At 43.2% G+C, this 18,144-nt stretch overlaps 2 protein-coding genes across 3 annotated transcripts in view; one reads left to right on the forward strand and one right to left on the reverse strand.

The window, feature by feature from the left end:
- The window catches only part of LOC135550221 (transcription elongation factor SPT6-like), a 48,253-nt gene extending 42,917 nt beyond the window's left edge, over window positions 1-5,336 (reverse strand). The window contains exons 1-6 of one of the 2 annotated variants that reach the window (XM_064980832.1): window positions 5,253-5,336; window positions 4,166-4,273; window positions 3,793-3,963; window positions 796-869; window positions 319-511; window positions 82-160 (exon numbers count right to left, since the gene is read on the reverse strand). In XM_064980832.1, coding sequence (XP_064836904.1) covers window positions 82-160; window positions 319-511; window positions 796-869; window positions 3,793-3,963; window positions 4,166-4,262 — 614 coding nt within the window. In that variant the 5' untranslated portion in view covers window positions 4,263-4,273; window positions 5,253-5,336. Of the gene's footprint in view, window positions 1-81; window positions 161-318; window positions 512-795; window positions 870-3,792; window positions 3,964-4,165; window positions 4,274-5,034; window positions 5,225-5,252 lie in introns of those variants that run through there. The other variant, XM_064980833.1, reaches the window with a different exon arrangement.
- A 348-nt stretch (window positions 5,337-5,684) lies between these two features.
- LOC135550222 (stromal cell-derived factor 2-like) lies at window positions 5,685-17,129 on the forward strand. Its single transcript, XM_064980834.1, has 3 exons — window positions 5,685-5,911; window positions 6,140-6,336; window positions 13,551-17,129. The coding sequence occupies exons 1-3, from the start codon at window positions 5,737-5,739 to the stop codon at window positions 13,851-13,853; spliced, it is 675 nt and encodes a 224-aa protein (XP_064836906.1). The 5' UTR covers window positions 5,685-5,736; the 3' UTR covers window positions 13,854-17,129.
- Window positions 17,130-18,144: the final 1,015 nt, after the last annotated feature.

An 18,144-nucleotide genomic window follows, 5' to 3' on the forward strand; every position in this document is an offset into this window, starting at 1 on the left:
CTGTATGCAGGAAGGAAAGAACTGGGTCAAATGGAATCATACCGTTCTGTCTAGTTGACAGAGGTGTGTGTGAACACTCACGCGTCCGTGTATCCTGAGAACTTGCCTCTCTTCTTTGTGATGGGCTGGCCATCGTCGTCCACAATAAAGTCGTCAATATCTGAGGAAATTATTGAAATCAGTTACACAACCACGAAGTATTCATCCAAAAGTATGTATAATTCCCTTTCCTGTAATATGTTTACATTTGCCTAAATAGAGCTTTTAGTTTCTCAAAAATACTTAAATCTGTATCATTATTAGCATTATCGTAAGAACCTGACTCCTCCTCTCCTTCCTCTTCCTCCTCTTCATCGTGGCGTTCACCATGGCGATGGAGGGGCGGGTCGACGGTCTCTCCCTCCTCCAGCTCCCCCTCTCCGTCTCCTCCGTGGAAGATCTCGTCTGCAATCTGGTCCTTTTCGTCATCTTCATCATCATCCATCAGCTTCACGCGGTCATACTTCTTCTTCTGTCAGGGCCACAGAGGGAGAGAGCTTTTAACCAGGGTCCATGCGTTCATATGATAATTGAATGTGTGCCATTACTAACAAGTAATCGTGAGTCATTTTAATAACAAAGCATCTCTGAGTAGGATATCTGCTAAAGGATCAGTTTTTCCTTCTAGATAATAATTAATATGATCTAATGATATGATTATATAGCCAAGGTGGATATGATTCTAGATCAGCGACTTTATTAATATAGGCTTAGATTCCCGATTGAAAGCATGCCAGAGAGGATATGTCTGCTTACCCTCCTCTTGACTTTGACCCCCAAGTTCTCCTCAATGAGGTCCAGGTCATCATCATCCAGGTAGTCATCATAGTCTGGAGGGAGGGAAGGAGAAAGAGGGAAGAGAGTGGCAGTAAAAGGTTGGAAGGGAGAGAGAGGGAGGGGAAAAAGGAGAGGGATGTATGTGGTGGGGAGGCAAGAGAGAGCGGAAATGAGCTTCCATAAAATTGTTTTCATTTATCTACCAGACAAGACTATCAGATCCACAAAGTGGAAGGGAGTGAACAACCTTTTGGAATGAAACGCTTAAAAAGCCTAGTGGCCTTGCTTATAAACCGTTCATACGTACAAAATATACCCAAAATGTGATTCCAACAGTATTTACACATACGTTGGTATTTATAAAAATGAAGTGAGCATGTGCTTACCACCCAGTAAACTTTAGACCATGCTTTAAAAAAAATCTATTTCACCTTTATTTAACTAGGTAGGCTAGTTGAGAAAAAGTTCTTATTTACAACTGCGACCTGGCCAAGATAAAGCAAAGCAGTTCGACACAGACACAGAGTTACACATGGAATAAACAATAAACAAGCCAATAACATAAACAAGTCAATGAAAAGAAAGTCTATATATAGTGTGTGCAAAAGACATGAGGTAGGTAATAAATAGGCCATAGGAGCGAATAATTACAATTTAGGAGATTAACACTGGAGTGATAAATGAGCAGATGATTATGTGCCAGTAGAGATACTGGTGTGCAAAAGAGCAGAAAAGTAAATAAAAACAGTATGGGGATGAGGTAGGTAGATTGGGAAGGCTATTTACAGATGGACTATGTACAGCAGCAGCGATCGGTTAGCTGCTCAGTTAGCTGATGTTTAAAGTTGGTGAGGGAAATAAAAGTCTCCAACTTCAGCGATTTTTGCAATTCGTTCCAGTCACTGGTAGCAGTGAACTGGAAGGAAAGGTGGCCAAATTAGGTGTTGGCTTTGGGGATGATCAGTGAGATAAACCTGCTGGAATGTGTGCTACGGGTGTTGTTATCTTGACCAGTGAACTGAGATAAGGCGGAGCTTTACTTAGCATAGACTTATAGATGACCTGGAGCCAGTGGGTCTGGCGACGAATATGTAGCGAGGGCCAGCCGACTAGAGCATACAGGTCGCAGTGGTGGGTGGTATAAGGTGCTGAGTAGAGTATTGGAAGCTATTTTGTAGATGACATCGCCGAAGTCGAGGATCGGTAGGAGAGTCCGTTTTAATAGGGTAAGTTTGGCGGTGTGAGTGAAGGAGGTTTTGTTGCGAAATAGAAAGCCAATTCTAGATTTGATTTTGGATTGGAGATGTTTAATATGAGCCTGGAAGGAGAGTTTACAGTCTAACCAGACACCTAGGTATTTATAGTTGTCCACATATTCTAGGTCGGAACCGTCCAGGTGATGCTAGTCGGGCGGGTGGGTGCGGGCAGGGAACGGTTGAAAAGCATGCATTTGGTTTTACTAGCGTTTAAGAGCAGTTGGAGGCCAAGGAAGGAGAGTTGTATGGCATTGAAGCTCGTTTGAAGGTTAGTTAGCACAGTGTCCAAGGAAGGGACAGAAGTATACAGAATGGTGTCGTCTGTGTAGAAGTGGATCAGGGAATCGCCCGCAGCAAGAGCGACATCATTGATATATACAGAGAAAAGAGTCGGCCCGAGAATTGAACCCTGTGGCACCCCCATAGAGACTGACAGAGGTCCAGACAACATGCCCTCCGATTTGACACACTGAACTCTATCAGAGAAGTAGTTGGTGAACCAGGTGAGGCAGTCATTAGAAAAGCCAAGGCTATTGAGTCTGCCTACATGTGTTCACACATCTGCTAGTGGTTGAAATACTGAATTGCAAACTGGCAAGTAAGTATGTTGTGCAAATGAGGGATATGATGAAAAGCTTATTCATAAAAAAAACCACAGGAAAACCTTAACAAGAATGCAGCCATTTGCCATTGGTGAGGAGCAAAAACATTTTTTTTTTAAATGGATGCGTTTTATTTTTAGAATGTCAAATAATTAGACATAGGGAAAATATTCGTATTTATTTTATTTTCAGAACCATTGCAGAATAAATTCCTCACCTTTTCTGACTGTAATGCTTAAGTACTCGCGAAGTAGCCTATAGGCCCTACAACATCCCATCTCTCATTTAATTGGACCCACTTTACAGTAGTAAAAAGATAAACTCTCAAGTATTTTGCTCTATGCAATCTGACTCTGAGCGCAGTTTAACAGTAGAAAAGACGGTTCACCTTTTCCATTTATGTTTTTGTAGGCTATTGTACGACTGAATAGCCTACTGTAATTTCAAATGTCTCAAGTAAACAATGTTCCATGTATAATACATATTTTCATAACCATTGCAGAATAAATTCCTCACCACCTATTCTGGCCATGATTGGTTCATATCGCAGAAGAAGCTTTAGCCTACAACAAATTACCATGCGCATTTAATTGGGCATATTAGATAGATCAAAATATTTGAAATATTAACCTATGCATCCGAAAGGGAGAATGGTTTATAATATACAGTGTTCAGGCTACCACTGGGTGTAGGCATACATTTAGGTCAGGGAAAAAGTAAACGCAAAAAACATTATTGAATTCAAACGATTGGTTCACATTGTTCAGAAACGGCAGAAAACGTCACTGCCAACACTTCCAGAGACATTTAATCAAGTTCGCCATTTCTATTTCCTTTAGATACTGCCTTAGCCTAAATCCAATACTTCCAAAGTATAGCAAATATGGGTGTTATTGTCACCATAAAAAGTGAATGATGGGCATTTTACATGCAGAGATTTAATACTTGTTCATGTGTGCACAGTTTCAGGGCGGGTCTGATTTATAATGTGGAAACATGCGTATGTATGGCTTGCGCCAAGTTTATAAATCTCAGTCTTTTCAGAAATGGCGCACGCAGACATATAGAGTGCAATGTACACAAAGTTTATAAGTGAGGCCCCCGAAGCCCAAACTCACTGCGTTTTTTGCGCCTGTGTCTGACTTCATCCTCTGAGTCGCTGCCGCTACCCGCTCCTCCGCTCCTCTTTTCTTCCGCTTCTTCATCTTCATCCACATCATCATCGATGAGCCCCCTCAGGTTTCCGTGCTCATCCTGGTCCTCTGTGTTTAACTCTTCCTCCTCTTCCTCTGTTTGGGGAGGAGGAGGAAGCATTAAACACACACGCAAACACATTTGCTCATGAACACACACACACACACACAAGAACTGACTGATGAAGACATGACAGAAGAATTGCCCGGGCTGACAGACATTAAACTTGTCATACTCACACATCTTCTGATGATTACATAAGAAATCAGTCAACTGTAATCATCTGCTCAAGCTCACCATCATCCATAAACGCCTGGGTCTTTTTGGGCTTCAGGTCTTTCTCCTCAAATTCCTCCTCTGACTCCTCAGCCTCACTGTCGATGAAGTCAGACATGTCTGCAAGGCCTGGACAGACAGACACACTACAGGTTAACACAAGACACACACTAGAGGTTAAAACAATTTGAGTGGTAGTGTGGCTCGCAACCTTTTTTGGTTGCTGTATCCCCAACGTAATGTTGCTCTGCCAGGAGTACCCCCTAGTGTGCGTTTTACCAGTAGGCCTATGGTCTCATGATTATTCTCAAGTACCTCCCTGTGGATAGGCCAAGTGGGGTGGGAACCACTGTGCTAGAGATAATTTGTATCATCCGAGAATATTGGTCTCAGAGTTGCAAAGATGCACCAAACCAGGAAAACTAGAGAATGCAGGGTTGACGGGGCTGCAAAGAAGTCAATAACATGGCACTGAATCCCACGGATTAATGTCCAGAAGAGACTCGTGGATTGATTGCTGAACAGAACGAGTTGCGCGAATCTGGAACATAATGTTCCCCTAGACTAGAGATAATTGACGTCTCGCGCACAAAAGACGACAAAACAGCTGTGACCAGAAAGTGCAAACAGCACACTTCGCTAACATTACCTAAGTAACGTTAGATAGGGAACCACTGTTGCTCCCGTGATGCTTGGGTTTCTAGCCAACTTCCCCTACTGTTGTATATAATGCTCTCTCTGGAAAGACATAGCTATCTATGCCTTTTCATAATTTTGAACTTCCTAAACGGCTAGCTAGCACACAACCTGCATTCGTTACGTTACTAGCCATGTGGCTAGTATTTTCCCAATAAACGTTGATAATGAACCATAAATTGTGATGTATGTACCCTTGACTTCAACCAGAAATCTGTTAAGTTGATAAATCACGGTACTGGGAGACAAGGCCCATAGGCTAGCTGCACTTCGCAGTAAGCCAGCTAACAATAGCAATATGTTAGCTAACCAGCCAGGGGGACAATCAGTCGAGTCACGGCTATATTGTTCTTATGTTTTTGGCGCGGGATTATTTCACTGGTCACCAAACTCCTTTGTTAAAATAACTTACTTCTAACCCTGCGACGATACTTTATTTAAATCCTTGAAACGTAGGATGTGTTGGTCTGCAATCTTTTCATGCAGCTTCTAATAATAGAAATGGCTGATGAGTTCCGGTGTTGAGGAAACTTCCGGCGTAACGCTGCTGTGTCACAGAAGCGGGTTTTAGCTCGTGGATCTCACCCCCTCCCTCTGGTGGACATGGGCGGAACGTCAAGTCCTACGACTACGTTCTGCAGCGATTGAAGTAAAAAATAACGAACTAAAAGTACTGTTTCCAGCGATAAGAAACGACAAAGCCTCAGAAATACTCAACTCTAACAAAACCTTCAAAAGTCCCATCACTTCTCAGTAATGTCTCGAATCTGCAATAACTACTCCGCGCCAGCAGCAGGCGCGAAGGAAGATTCGCTCTTTCTTTGCCACTGTACCATTTCGATGACGTAGAATAAACTAATATCAGTCGCTGATTTTAGTGGCAGCGGAGAGCTGTAATGGATAAACGCACTGGCCCCGCACACTTTTTATTTCGATTTTTCCTATTGTCATGTTTATTTGTGCTATCGCTCGCAACGGAACTTAGCTTTGTGACTTGCGGCTCGGTCGTGAAGCTGTTAAATGTAAAGCACAATGTCAGACTGCACTCTCACGACGTGCGCTACGGATCTGGTGAGTCAATACATTACAGCTAGCTGCTAGCTGGCTTGGCCAGAGAAAATGGAAACATCAGGATGGCTTGATTAGATTATCTCTCTCCGTCCCTCCTTGCTTTTTGAGTGTGTCCACTCAAGGTTAATGACTGGTGTTCTTACATGTACTTTTTTTTAATGTGTCTGTTTGCCTGACTTTGCGTATTGATTTCTGTCTGGGTATTCAATTCTGTGTGTCCCCTGCCAGGTAGCGGGCAGCAGTCAGTGACAGGGGTGACCACAGTGGAGGACAGCAACAGTTACTGGAGTGTACGGGGCACCAGTGGGGCCCTATGTCACCGTGGGACTCCTGTTAAGTGTGGTCAGACCATCCGCCTCACCCACCTCAACACCGGACGCAACCTGCACAGCCACTACTTTGCTTCTCCGCTGTCCTCCAACCAGGTCAGGGGAAACATCATGTCTGCATCCTAAATAGTTCTCAATTTAGGGCACAGTTTTTACCAGGGCCCAGGGAATAGGATGTGATTTGGGACGAAGCCCATGTCTATACTTATTTATTTTGTTCTGAAAGACAGTGTAGCCTGGCTCCCTGTATGGAGATAAGCATATTACCGCCTCAGCCAAGAGGTCTGGGGCCTCATTTATCAACCGTGCAAACATTTCTCACTAAAATTTGGCGTTTGTGATTCTAGGATTTGTGTGCGCAATAAATGATTGGGATTTATCAAACTGTCACATGCAACATATAAGCATTACAACCCCGCCTGGAGATATTGGAGCTGGGCTATGACTGTTTCTAAAAGAAATGGCAAAATTGATCACCAGTGTTTCCCCACGAGTGGATTGGAGTGGGGTGGGGAGGGGGTGGGGGGAGGGGGGTTCATTGGTACTAGCGTTAAGCTCGCACAGACATGGGTGTGTTTGTGCATATGTGTGTTGCCTTTAGGTTAGTGGTCACAAACCTTTTCTGAGTCAAGATCACTTTTGCAGTCAAAAGAATTGACTACCAAAGTGCTAGTCATAATTCCCATGACCCCTTCTAGCAAAATCTGAAAAGCAGTTCCTCCATTCATTTATTCCATAGGATATTTTTAGATTCACTTAAAATAAGGTCTGTGTTTCGTGTAAGCTTACACCACCTTGCCAATTTTAGAACTGTGTAGATATCCATAGGACAAGGTAACTCTGATCAATATTGGCTAAATATAAGCCAAGAGAATTTCTTTTGTGAGAGTGGATTTCTGAAAATATTTTTACAAACGTTACCTTATCCTAGTGAGATTTACACGGGTATCAAAATGCTGAGGTGGTTTAAGCCTGCACGAAACACAGACGTTTATTTGAGGTAGATCAAGACATTCTCTATGGAAGACATGAACGGTAAAATAACGAAGGAACCCCTTTCAAGTTCAGCCGCAAGTTATTACAGGAATTATAACGCTTTGACTATTTCTCTCTAAACCATATACCTTTGACTATTACCAGCCTGCTGCTGCCTACCACCCCTCAGTCAGACTGCTCTATCAAATATCAAATCATAGACTTAACTATAATAAACACACAGAAATGCGAGCCTTAGTTTCCGGATTTGACCTATCACCTCGCAAACAAAACGTTTATTCCGTTCTGTATTTTATCTAACAGGTGGCATCCATGAGTCTAAATATTCCTGTTACATTGCAGAACCTTTAATTACGTAAAATTCTGGCAAATTAGTTCGCAAAGAGCCAGGCGGCCCAAACTGCTGCATATACCCTAACTCTGCGTGCAGTGAACGCAAGAGAAGTGACACAATTTCACTTGGTTAATATTGCCTGCTAAACTGGATTTCTTTTAGCTAAATATGCAGGTTTAAAAATATATACTTGTGTATTGATTTTAAAAGGCATTGATGTTGATGGTTAAGTTGATGATTGATTGTTTTTTATAAGATAAGTTTAATGCTAGCTAGCAACTTACCTTGGCTTACTGCATTCGCGTAACAGGCAGGCTCCTTGTGAGGCAGGTGGTTAGAGCGTTGGACTAGTTAACTGTAAGGTTGCAAGATTGAATTCCCCGAGCTGACAAGGTAAAAATCTGTCATTCTGCCTCTTTCCGAGGCCGACATCGAAAATAAGAATGCGTTCTTAACTGACTTTCCTAGTTAAATAAAGATTAAATAAAGGTGTTAAAAAACCCCGGCAAAATCGGCGCCCAAAAATGCCGATTTCCGATTGTTATGAAAACTTGAAATCGGCCCTAATTAATCGTCCATTCCGATTAATCGGTCGACCTCTAGTTCCAATACCATATTTTCAATGTGCAGGGATACTGGAGTAATGGAGATATGTATCCACGGGTAAGGTGACAAGGCAAAAGGGTATAAGAAACAGAATAGCAGCAGCTTGTATGTGAGTGGGTGTGTGTGTGTGTGGAGTCAGTATAAATATATGAGCGTGTGTGTAGGGCCCTGTGAGTGTGCGTAGACATAAAAATTGCCGGTCAATAAAGATATACGGTTAACTCAGTAGGTGTCGCTATTTTGTTAGCTATTTATCAGTCTTATTGCTTGGTAAAAGCTGTTCAAGAGCCTGTTGGTGCCAGACTTGATGCACTGGTACCGTTTGCCGTGTGGAATAGAATATTCTTGGGTGTTTGGAGTCTTTAACCATTTTCCTGGCCTTCCTCCCACACCACCTGATATAGATGTCCTGGATGTGCCCATGTATTTGGACAATGGTTTGGACACTGAGGAACTTGAAGCTCTCGACCTGCTCCACTGCAGCCCTGTGGATGGGGGTGTGCCCCTCCCCCCGTTTCCTATAGTCCACGATCAGCTCCATAGTTTTACATTGAGGGAGAGGTTGTTGTTCAGGCACCACACTGCCAGGTTACTGACTGCCTCCCTGTATCTATCAATCAAATAGACAAGGTAGCACATCCGGTGACCGGGTCAGGGTTCCATAGCCGCTGTTGAAACTGGATCAGTAGCATGAGCAGGCCAGGTAGTCCAGAGGCGTGGTCCTCGGGCTCAGGTCCTCCTGTAGGGAGAGAGAGAATTAGAGGGAGCATATTTAAATTCACACAGGAAACCAGATACGACGGGAGAATTACACCAGATATAACAGACTGACCCTAGCCCCTGGCACATAGGCTATTGCAGCATAGATACTGGAGGCTGAGACGGGGGGGGGGGGTCAGGGGAGAGTGTGGCCCCGTACAAGGCCAACCAGGCAGGATATAACCCCACCCACTTTGCCAAAGCACAGGCACCACACCACTAGAATGATATCAACAGACCACAAATATTTTATCCACAGTACGAGACCGAGGGGGCGCAAGACCAGATAGGAAGATCGTCAGTGACTCAACCCACTCAAGTCGAGTATAGCGCAAAAAGCATGGCACTCATCATCGCTGGTGATCTTCAGCAAACTTAATGGTGCTGCATTTGTGCGTGAACAGGAAGTACAGGAGGGGACTAAACACACAACCCTGTGGGGCCCCTATGTTGAAGGTTAGTGTGGCGGAGGTAATGTTTCCTACCCTCACCACCTGGGGTCTGCCCGTCAGGAAATCCACAATCCATTTGCAGAGGGAGGTGTTCAAACCCAGAGTCCTAAGCTTGGTGAAGCGCTTGGAGGGGACAATGGTGTTGAACCCTGAGCTGTAGTCAATAAACAGCATTCTCACATAGGTTTTCCTCTCATCTAGATGGTTGAGGGCAGTGTGGAGAGCAATTGAGATTGCGTCATTTATGGATCTGTTGGGGTGGTATGCAAGTTGTAACCATGCTGGGATAAGGTGAGGTTGCAAATCACCGTGAATATGCCAACTGTGTTCTACGTATGCTCTGAAAACACGCCCTGGAATACCGTCGGGCCCTGCAATCTTGCGGCCGTTGACCTGATTTAAAGACCTTTCTCACGTCGGCCTCGGAGAGCGAGATCACCCTGGTTTGGCGGCGGCCCTCACACCCAGCACAATGTTGTTGTCAAAGCTTGCATAAAATGAAGGTCAGTCAATCCGGTTGTAGCCTGTGTCGTTTGATTCCACCTTATTCTTATATTGTCCTTATTCCTATATTGCTCATTTGATGACTCTGCGGAGGTGACAGCGGAACTTCTTGTACTTTTTTCCTGTCCTTGGACGTAGCCTCAGGGTTGTCCACGATAACTCTGTGTGTAGTTGCCCTTTCCTGTCTAGGTTCAGCGCCAACCTCTGTGTTAATCCAGGGCTTTTAATTGGGGATGCAGCGAACCCTCACTGGGGACAACGTCGCCGATACATTTTCTAATGAAGCCATTAGCAAAGCAGTCCTGTAGTATAATCTTTGATTCTGGTGACCATTTTTCAATGGAGCGAGTCATGGGTTTTCCCTGTTTTTAGTACAAATATCTCCATTCAGAATAGCAGCATACCTGTTGGCTCTTGGGCGTTGTAGCCCTTCCTTCTCCTTTAGCTTTGTATTCCGTCATTTTAATTCCATCTTCCATTGATTAGATGTCTCATAACTTTTGCCACACATGGAGACTCTATGACTGTAGCCTATTGCCGCTTTGACTTATGATTAGCCAACAACAAGCTAAACATGCCATGCTCCATTCTCATGAAAAGCAAGAGCAGCCTCCCGAGTGGAACAGCGGTATAAGGCACTGCATCGCAGTGCTTGAGGCGTCACTACAGGCCGGGCACCTGCAAGCTGACTTCAGTCGACAGCTGGAAAGTGTTTCCTCCAACACATTGTTGCGGCTGGCTTCTGGGTTAAGCGAGAAGTATGTCAAGAAGCAGTACGGCTTGGCAGGGTTGTGTTTCGCAGGATGCATGACTCTCGACCTTCACCTCTCCCGAGTCCGTAGGGGAGTTGCAGCATTGGGAGAAGACAGTAACTACCAATTGGGGAGAAAATGTGAAGTGTTGCTCTCATGTTTCATGAGCTGAAATAAAAGATCCAAGATGTTTTCCATACACACAAAAAAAAAATCTCATCTTGTGCACAAATTTGTTTACATCCCTCTTAGTGATAATTTCTCCTTTGCCAGGTTAATCCATCCACCTGACAGGTGTGTCAAATCACCTTGTGCTGGGGACGATAAAAGTCCACTCTAACACAATGTCACAGATGTTTTGAGGGAGCGTGCAATTGGCATGCTAACTGCAGGATTGTCCACTAGAGCTGTTCCCAGATTTAAAAAAGGATGTTAATTTCTCTACCATAAACCTCCAACTTCATTTTAGAGAATTTGGCAGTACGTCCAACTGGCCTGGGTGGGCTTATGCTCTCCCAGACCAAACTATGGCTGCTCCCCTGACATCATTAATCCATAGATTAGGGCCTAATGAATTTATTTAAATTGACTGATTTCCCTATGAACTGTAAATCAGTAAAATCATTGAACTTGTTGCATTTCAGACTTGCTTGGGCCAAGAAACACGAGCAATTGACGTTAGACCGGCGGAAATCTGTCCTTTAGTCTGAGTCCAAATTCCAGACCTTTTGTTCCAATCGCCGTGTCTTTGTGAGATGCAGAGTAGGTGAATGGATCTCTGCATGTGTGGTTCCCACTGTGAAGCATGAAGGAGGAGATGTGATGATGCTTTGCTGGTGACACTGTCTGTGATTTATTTAGAATTCAAGGTACACTTAACCAGCTTGGCTACCACAGCATTCTGCAGCTACCGTCCAATCTGGTTTGGGCTTAGGGGGACTATCATTTGTTTTTCAACAAGACAATGACCCAACACACCTCCAGGCTATATTTTTGGGCTATTTGACCAAGAAGTAGAGTAAAGGAGTCCTGCATCAGATGACCTGGCCTCTACAATCACCCGACCTCAACCCAATTGAGATGGTTTGGGATGCGTTGGACTGCAGATTGTAGGAAAAGCAGCCAACAAGTGCTCAGCATATGCGGGAACTCCTTCTAGACGGTTGGAAATGCATTCCAGGTGAAGCTGGTTGAGAGAATGCCAAGAGTGTGCAAAGCTGTCATCAAGGCAACGGGTGGCTACTTTGAAGAATCTCAAATATAAAATATTTTGAATTTTAACACTTTTTGGTTACTACGTGATTCCATGTGTTATTTCATAGTTGAGAGAGAAATTGGTGGATGTCAATGTATCTGCAATATTAAAGCTGATCTATCCCCTAACTTATGTATGTTTTGCTACACAATATATGAAAAGTTTGAGGAGCACTTGTAGACTGTTTCATGTATTGGTGATTTTTCAAAAGATCATGCATGCTAACCTAAACACAATGCGCACCCTCCTTACTAATACCTTCCTTCTCCAAAGTAGACATCAAACCTTGCATGAACAGTCAAGTAAGCCTCTGTAATAGAGCGAGAACTAGAGTAGAAGTTGGAGCCAACTATGACAAGACACGGACCATGATTATGCCTAGCTCCAGTATATTTATTTGCTCGTCATGGACCGATTTTAGTATGATTTTAGAAGGCGAGTCACACTAGTTCCTGCTGCTGAGCTTGATGATGCCTCTGAAGATGTTGATGGGATAGTACTCTAAAGAGAACACATTGTCACGTTAGCTAGCTTACTACCGCAGAGGCTAACTTAACCAAACAAAGCTAACGTTAGCTTGCAAAGTTACAAATCACTTCACCAGATAGTAGCTAGCTAATTACATTTATATGCTTTGGAATGTCTAGCCAGTGTATTAAGAAAGCTAGCTAGATTTTGGTTTAGATAAACAAATGTAGTTTAGTTACCATTGTTATGGGTGTAAGATGGCACAGTGATGCCATCTGTTGGTAAATGTTCATTACTGCAACTCTTGTGTTTTACCGGGGTGCTTGAGATACCTGGATGTGTTGTCATGTACTGAACAAGACTGGTTACTCGCATCAATGCCTCTGTCTCGTCATTTAACATTCAAACAACCATGTCCTCTTTTCTGCTGCGCTGTTCAGGTACCTTCCTCTTTTGAAGTAAAGGGGAAAATTAATGGAATAGCGTACATGTTCAACAACATGGCAACCCCATCAGTTGATTCTTCAGTTCCGTTTCGAAATCCTCTGGCTGAAATTGCTGGCTACAAACAGACATTTTGATATTTTTCACATCAATTGTGTAAACATCAACGGTGAAATCAACAATGAAATCGCTATGAATTCTGGATATTGTGGTTTGCTTACAACCAGGAACTGTAGCTGGCCCGTTTCTACCGCTGAGATGCAGAAACGCTTGTATATGTGTAGTGAAGAAATTTTCATGGAAGAGATGCAGACCTGCACATTGTCAAATTATTGTAACAGTCTGAGGCTTGAATGCAAAACAAAGAGGTTTATTAAAACGTCATGTTCTCCATGATTTATTCAATTTTCTGACTGTGTGCAGGTCTCATCTCTTCCAGTATTCTTATTTTGACTCCTACACAGTTGGAACAAACACTTCAGTTAAGGACCTAAAGAGCGCAGACAGTGTGTTATCGTACATGATATGTTCATAACATTAATGGACATACTGTATATAGTGAAATAGAGCAGCAGTGAAATTCCCCTTTAATGGCACAGGAGGTGGTGTGGTATACTGTCTTAAACCTGTAACTGGTTTGAACCCCTGCTCTGTCTTCCCCCCTCAATCACTAACTACAATACCAAGAAGATAACATTGTATGATGCTTTCTCTGACACTCTCTTCCCCCCCCCTCTCAGGAGGTGAGTGCGTTTGGTGAGGAGGGCGAGGGCGACCACCTGGATGAGTGGATGGTGCAGTGCGAAGGGTTGGTATGGGAGCGTGAGGAAGCCGTCCGCTTCCAGCATGCCTCCACTGATACGTTGCTATCTGTTACGGGGGAGCAGTACGGCCGGCCCATCCACGGGCAGAGGGAGGTGCACGCTATGACGGGCCCCAGCCAGCACAGCCTGTGGAGGGCCATGGAGGGGGTGTTTATGAAGCCCAGTGAAAGCCCACTAGGGAACATGGACTACAGCCATCCTCTACACACAGAGTTCTAATTCTCAATCAACCTGTTACTTGACCCACCTAGAGCTTAGCTAACGAACTACTCAGTGTTTCTTAATCCTGTTTCTGGGGACCCAAAAGCTGTATGTTTTAGTTTTTTGCCTTAGCACTACACACCTGATTTTTAAAATCATCAAAGCTTGATGATGACTTGATAATTTGAGTCCGCTGCGTAGTCAGGGCTCAAAAGGCAACACTCGCATTTGCAACCCTTTGACTTGGTAGTGCGACACCAATTTTAATTGATCGTTAGGGTGCCAGTGATTTTATATATTTTTTTGGTCTGGTCACGTTAGTTTTTGGTTCACAATTAGCTTTCTTTTTTAATTATCAAGAATTATTCAAACAGCAATGTGTATGCAACAATGGGTATGCAGACCAGGTATTCAAAAAGTTTAGTCCGATGTCTTGATTGAATCTTTGATTGAATCTTTGCGATGCGCAATTCAGTCATCATGCGCAGTTTGAATGAACATTACTAAAGGCTTTCACAAAAAACCTTCCCAATTTCTGCAAATGAAGTCTACCTGGCAGAATGATATCATGATGAGTTGATTCAATCATGGGGTATTTGTTTTTCAAATGGACTACAATCACATTTAGCCTACACTGTACAGTACAAAAACACTGCTAGCTAAACACAAGGGTCTCTTGCTAGGTGTGCAGTTTAATTAAAGGGCAACACCCAGACCTCAATTTAAGCATTGTTGTGGACTTGGAACATCCCAACATATAAAATAAAAAAGGTGTGATTGAGTGTGAACCTGGGGAAAAACTTGGAGAACTCGAAAACCTGGAAAATAAAATTGGGAAAACAGATTTTATCGGCCTTACAACTGTAGTGTGACTGTTTAACATAGCGAACAAAAACATCATTTTTGAGATTGAGCAAAGGTAGATTTTAGGCTACTTGCTCAGCCCGCAAAAGAACATTCCAATGGTGTGCGCAACATCCGCTCTCTCGGGCCAGTATTCTTTTCCATTCAGGTTAGTAGCTTTGAGTTGCCACTGGCCTGGTGTGCCACTGGCACTTTACCTGAATGTCAAGCCCTGCAAGGGCATGCTAATTTAAAAGATGACCAGTCATTATTAGCCTGGTTCCTTATGGAATGCAGGTACATTATGGAACACAGATCAGGTCGCTACCAATTTATTATTTAAAAAAAAATTGGTTTGACCAAATCATGTGCCATCAACTGAAAAAGTTAGTCTAGAGTGCTGGTAGTGCTAGTGCAAAACAAAAATAAATGTTCACCGCTTAGCGTCCATAGGACCAGGATTTAAGAAACACGGCTCTATAGCATTTACTTCCTTTATCTCTCCGCTCTCTCTCCTCCCCTCTCTTGCCCGTTCCCTCCCACCCAGAGTTCTGATCTACACTACTTTGGCCTCCAGACTCGCTTAAGGTTTTCACTACCTGCCTTCTTTGCCCCCTTTCTATTTTCCTGCTCTGGGCTGAAGTTGCCCCAAGGTATGGATCTATGATCAGCTTACCCTCCTTAAATCTTGACCTTCACCATTAGTTGAGAAAATGCTAAACTAACCCAGGACCAGTGTCTATTTCACCCAGGATCTATTTTACCCACCTCTATTCTTGTCTGCCTACCTGTTTCTCCTCCCTCTGTTTTGAGGACACAGTAAGTGCCACAGTGGATGTTATCTGATCTAAGGGTCGCCAGGACAACATCAGAACTGTTCCTGACCAATCAAAACAAATCTCTGTCACGACTTCACCTGCTCTTTGACCTGTCGGTCACAGATCAACAGCTGGGATCAGGCTATTCTGATACACTAAACCAGGGGTGTCAAACTCAATCTATGGAGGGTCTAGTGTCAGCGTTTTTTTTTCTTCTTTCAATTAAGACCTCGACAACCAGGTGAGGGGAGTTCTTTACTAATTAGGGACCTTAATTCATCAATCAAGTACAAGGGAGGAGCAAAAACCCAGACACTCAGCCCTCCGTGGAATGAGTTTGACACGTGCACTAAACCAACCAAAAGGCTGCAACAGGATGTAGTGAAGGCCCTCTTCCCACACCTCCCAACATGTCACTTCAACATAGACAGCAAAATGAATGTCAGACTCTAGAAATACTGCCCAAAGCCACCAGAACAAAAACGAGTGCTTTTATTGTTCAGAATATAGACATACTCCATATTTTAGAGCACACTACAAGGACTATGACACCAAGATGTCCGTACAGTTTACGATCATAGGGTCTTACAGGAGGGATCTTTTTAAAAGGGAATAAAATGACCCTTCCATCATTATTTTATCAAAAATGGTTTGTGATACATGTAAAAAGCATTTAAAACATGAATTTTCTTTGTGAGAATTGCCAGAACAATCTGAGATGCACAAAATATTTTCCACTCCCAGACGTGGGACCACTCTACTGTCTCAAAGACTGTGTGCTGCCCATGATGTGTAAAAAAAAAAAATAGAAAGGAATAGAGTATATAAATTACTTTATTGCTCCTCTGACAAATGAATGTCATGATCAACAATGGACACTACAGACAACAGTCCATATAAAATGTGCCGGTTTGTGTTGATTACAAGTCCAAACTATTTGTGTACAAAATTGAGTGCACTGGAACAGTTCTAAATAAAGCCCATGTTTATTTGAAGAACAAGCCTTGTTTTTAGTCCGATTTGTAGATGGAAAAACAGGATTGTTACGGCGCCTTTATAACATGATATAGTTTCTTGTACTATTCATTTAAGTGTATCATTAAAGAGGAAGGAGCACTTTTCTGTTTTTTTTAAATTATAGCAGACTCTCCCCACGGTTACAACACCCCTTCTTTACGACAAACAAGCAAGTGCTTTTTGTTTGTTTGACTTTCGATTCCAGCTTAATTCGGTACAGTATTACATCTCTTCCATTGAAACATAAAGTGTATCAGCTTTCTGTGTCCACTACAGTATTATCTCAGTCAGCCGTAGAGGACAATTGCAATCTGTCAGTATGTGAACTGGAATTCTGAATTAAAGTGCCTTTGAAAACGAAAGTTACTTTTTCCTATTCTAGAATGGAATTTCTCAATTCAACTTCTAGAACTTACAATTCTTTATTGGAATTGACCTCAGCCCTGCTGTCCGTGTCCAAGGAGCTGACGGCAACATCCTGTCTTGTCTGACATAGAGAACTTTGTAGGAACCATCAGCTGTCTGAGTGTTCATCCCAACAGCTTTGTTTTCAGGAGATTTGTACATAATGAAACACAATAGAGACCTCAATTAAATGGATGATTTGTGCAAGCCAGTGTTGTGTGTGTGTGTGTCCTCTGTCTTGCCTCTGGTTGATGACGTGACTCGTTTGTAAAGAAAAGTCAGGAAAGGTCTTCAAAGGTTTCTCTTCAGATTTCTACCCACTTTATCAATGGCTCTGCATAGAGACATTGCTGTTCCATTGAGATTGTGAGAACTGTAATTGTGTAGCTACAGATAATTACACATCTGTTTAACAACACTGTATTGGATCAGCTTGACATAAATAGGGACTGACTATTGAATATGCATACAGGTTTGAGTGAAAGACTAGAACTTGTTGGTCCGGACAGTGCTAGTCGTCCTCACCGTTCCAGTGGAATCTTCTCTTCACACAGGTAACAGGTAGAGGTGCTTCTTCGCCCACTGATAATGCACAGGGGGGCACATAGAACTCAAACTTGACATGCACTATATATACAAAAGTATGTGGACACCCCTTCAAATGAGTGGATTTGGCTATTTCAGCCACACCCATTGCTGACAGGTGTATAATATCGAGTACACAGCCACTTAATCTCCATAGACAAACATTGGCAGGGGACTGACACCATGGCACCGTCATAGGATGCTGCCTTACCAATGAGTCAATTTGTAAAATTTCTGCTATGCTAGAGATGCCCCGGTCAACTGTAAGTGCTGTTATTGTGAAGTGGAAACCTCTAGGAGCAACAACTGCTCAGCCACAAAGTGGTAGGCCACACAAGCTTACAGAATGGGACTGCCGAGTGCTCACCCCCTTCCATCACTGCAATTGCCAATTCTGTTCCAGTGATATTGACAACCCTCCCTGTGCCACACTCCCTGTGCCTCCTTTCCCCATTATGTCCACATACGTTTGAATATATAATAATCATCATCTGTCCTCAGTTGCAACACTCACTACCGAGTTCCAAACTGCCTCTGGAAGCAACGTCGGCACAGTAACTGTTCGTCGGGAGCTTCATGAAATGGGTTTCCATGGCCAAGCAGCCGGACACAAGCCTAAGATCAGCATGTGGAATGCCGAA

Source organism: Oncorhynchus masou, chromosome 12 (assembly GCF_036934945.1).
Source record: "Oncorhynchus masou masou isolate Uvic2021 chromosome 12, UVic_Omas_1.1, whole genome shotgun sequence".
NCBI classification, from domain to species: domain Eukaryota; kingdom Metazoa; phylum Chordata; class Actinopteri; order Salmoniformes; family Salmonidae; genus Oncorhynchus; species Oncorhynchus masou.

Coding starts and splice junctions, on each gene's coding strand:
- LOC135550222 (XM_064980834.1), top strand. CDS start 5,737: ATGGATAAACGCACTGGCCCCGCACACTTTTTATTTCGATTTTTCCTA. Junction 5,912..6,139: donor CGACGTGCGCTACGGATCTG/GTGAGTCAATAC, acceptor GTCCCCTGCCAG/GTAGCGGGCAGCAGTCAGTG. Junction 6,337..13,550: donor CTCCGCTGTCCTCCAACCAG/GTCAGGGGAAAC, acceptor CCCCCCTCTCAG/GAGGTGAGTGCGTTTGGTGA.